This window comes from Echinococcus granulosus, assembly GCF_000524195.1.
Source record: "Echinococcus granulosus chromosome Unknown EG_S00017, whole genome shotgun sequence".
In the NCBI taxonomy this organism is placed as follows: domain Eukaryota; kingdom Metazoa; phylum Platyhelminthes; class Cestoda; order Cyclophyllidea; family Taeniidae; genus Echinococcus; species Echinococcus granulosus.
The window spans coordinates 6,258-7,473 of NW_020170397.1; the positions used below are offsets into that span (position 1 = coordinate 6,258).

The following is a 1,216-nucleotide window of genomic DNA, read 5'->3' on the forward strand; positions in this document are numbered from 1 at the left end:
CCTATTTGTGTTTGGTGTATGTTTGAGTTTTTTTCGCTACTTTTTTTTAATATCCTTTCTTATTTTTTCTTTATTTTTGCTCCCCATTATTTAGTGCGTTCTTTATTTCTATTTAGTTTTGCCATGTTTTTCCACTTTAAAATTCTTTTCCTCAATGACCTTAAATAACCTCCTTCTGCCATTTTTACATTTTTAGGTCTCTCTCCGGTTTGGATTGCGGTTATTGTCGTCTGCGTTGTTTTGGTTTGTGCCATTGTGGTTGTTATTTGTGTCGTGAAATTCTGCTGCTGTAAACGAGGCCGTGCTGGTCGCCCTGGGCGTGGAGGTCAAAACTCCAATTTGCTGGTTAATGTCAATCAGGTCTAATGACATATGAAATAGATTATTCTCATTTTCGTTTTCAACTTTTTCTTCAGTCTACGTCGTGCCTTATGAACACTGCCTTACTTTTTCCAATTTTTTCGTTAATCTTCATTCGAAATTTTTCCTATGAATTATTCAAATGCTTTTCTGTTTATTATGTTATGCTCTATTTCACCTCGTATGTTTCGCACCTAAATAGATGTAATTGTGTACGCAATCTCAAGCTTGTCTCCTAACTGCTTTGAGTTTTTCAAAATTAAGAATTGGATTTCTTCTAGTTTCGTCGATAGGAAGGAGAAAAGGTTCTGTCATAGAATAACTTCATTTCAATGGGGTTGTTAGCAGCTGGGATGTGTCGAGTAGTACTGCCACTGTGTGCCACTGGATCAACTAATCTACGTGGTGAATGTGGCATTTTCACACATAGTGAGAGAAGGAGACTCCTTCTAATTTGAACACTCGCCTAGCTGCACTCGCAGTACATTCAGCCATTTAACATGCCAAAACAGAGTCTACTCTCACTCCGCTATCACTCCCCACATCATCCTGCATGACTTGGCGACCTACATCTCATTCAGGTGTACGAAAGTTCAGTCGTAGATGATTTGGTATAGAGGCACGCCGTCAAAGAATAAATAAATGTGTAGGTATCTGAATCGGTGCTAACTCAGAGTTGTGGAGTTATCATAGCCCCACTCTCGTGTGACAGTCATCCAAATCACGAGATTCGCAAGAAATCAACCGCCAAGTCGTCATCGGTGCATGTCTGTGACACTTTCGCAAACACGCGTGGCTCGGGCGAATGCACAGACTTGTATCCCATTTCCGTGAAGCTGGAATGAACTGACATTTG

At 40.1% G+C, this 1,216-nt stretch overlaps 1 protein-coding gene across 1 annotated transcript in view; it reads left to right on the forward strand. All coding sequences in view use genetic code 11, as the record gives it.

The window, feature by feature from the left end:
* EGR_03272 (hypothetical protein) overlaps positions 1–1,216 on the forward strand; it is a gene marked incomplete at both ends in the record, with an annotated part of 9,176 nt that overhangs the window by 4,336 nt on the left and 3,624 nt on the right. Inside the window, 3 exons of the mRNA XM_024492521.1 lie at positions 197–243; positions 361–541; positions 588–700. Coding sequence (XP_024352922.1) covers positions 197–243; positions 361–541; positions 588–700 — 341 coding nt within the window. The remainder of the gene's footprint in view (positions 1–196; positions 244–360; positions 542–587; positions 701–1,216) is intronic.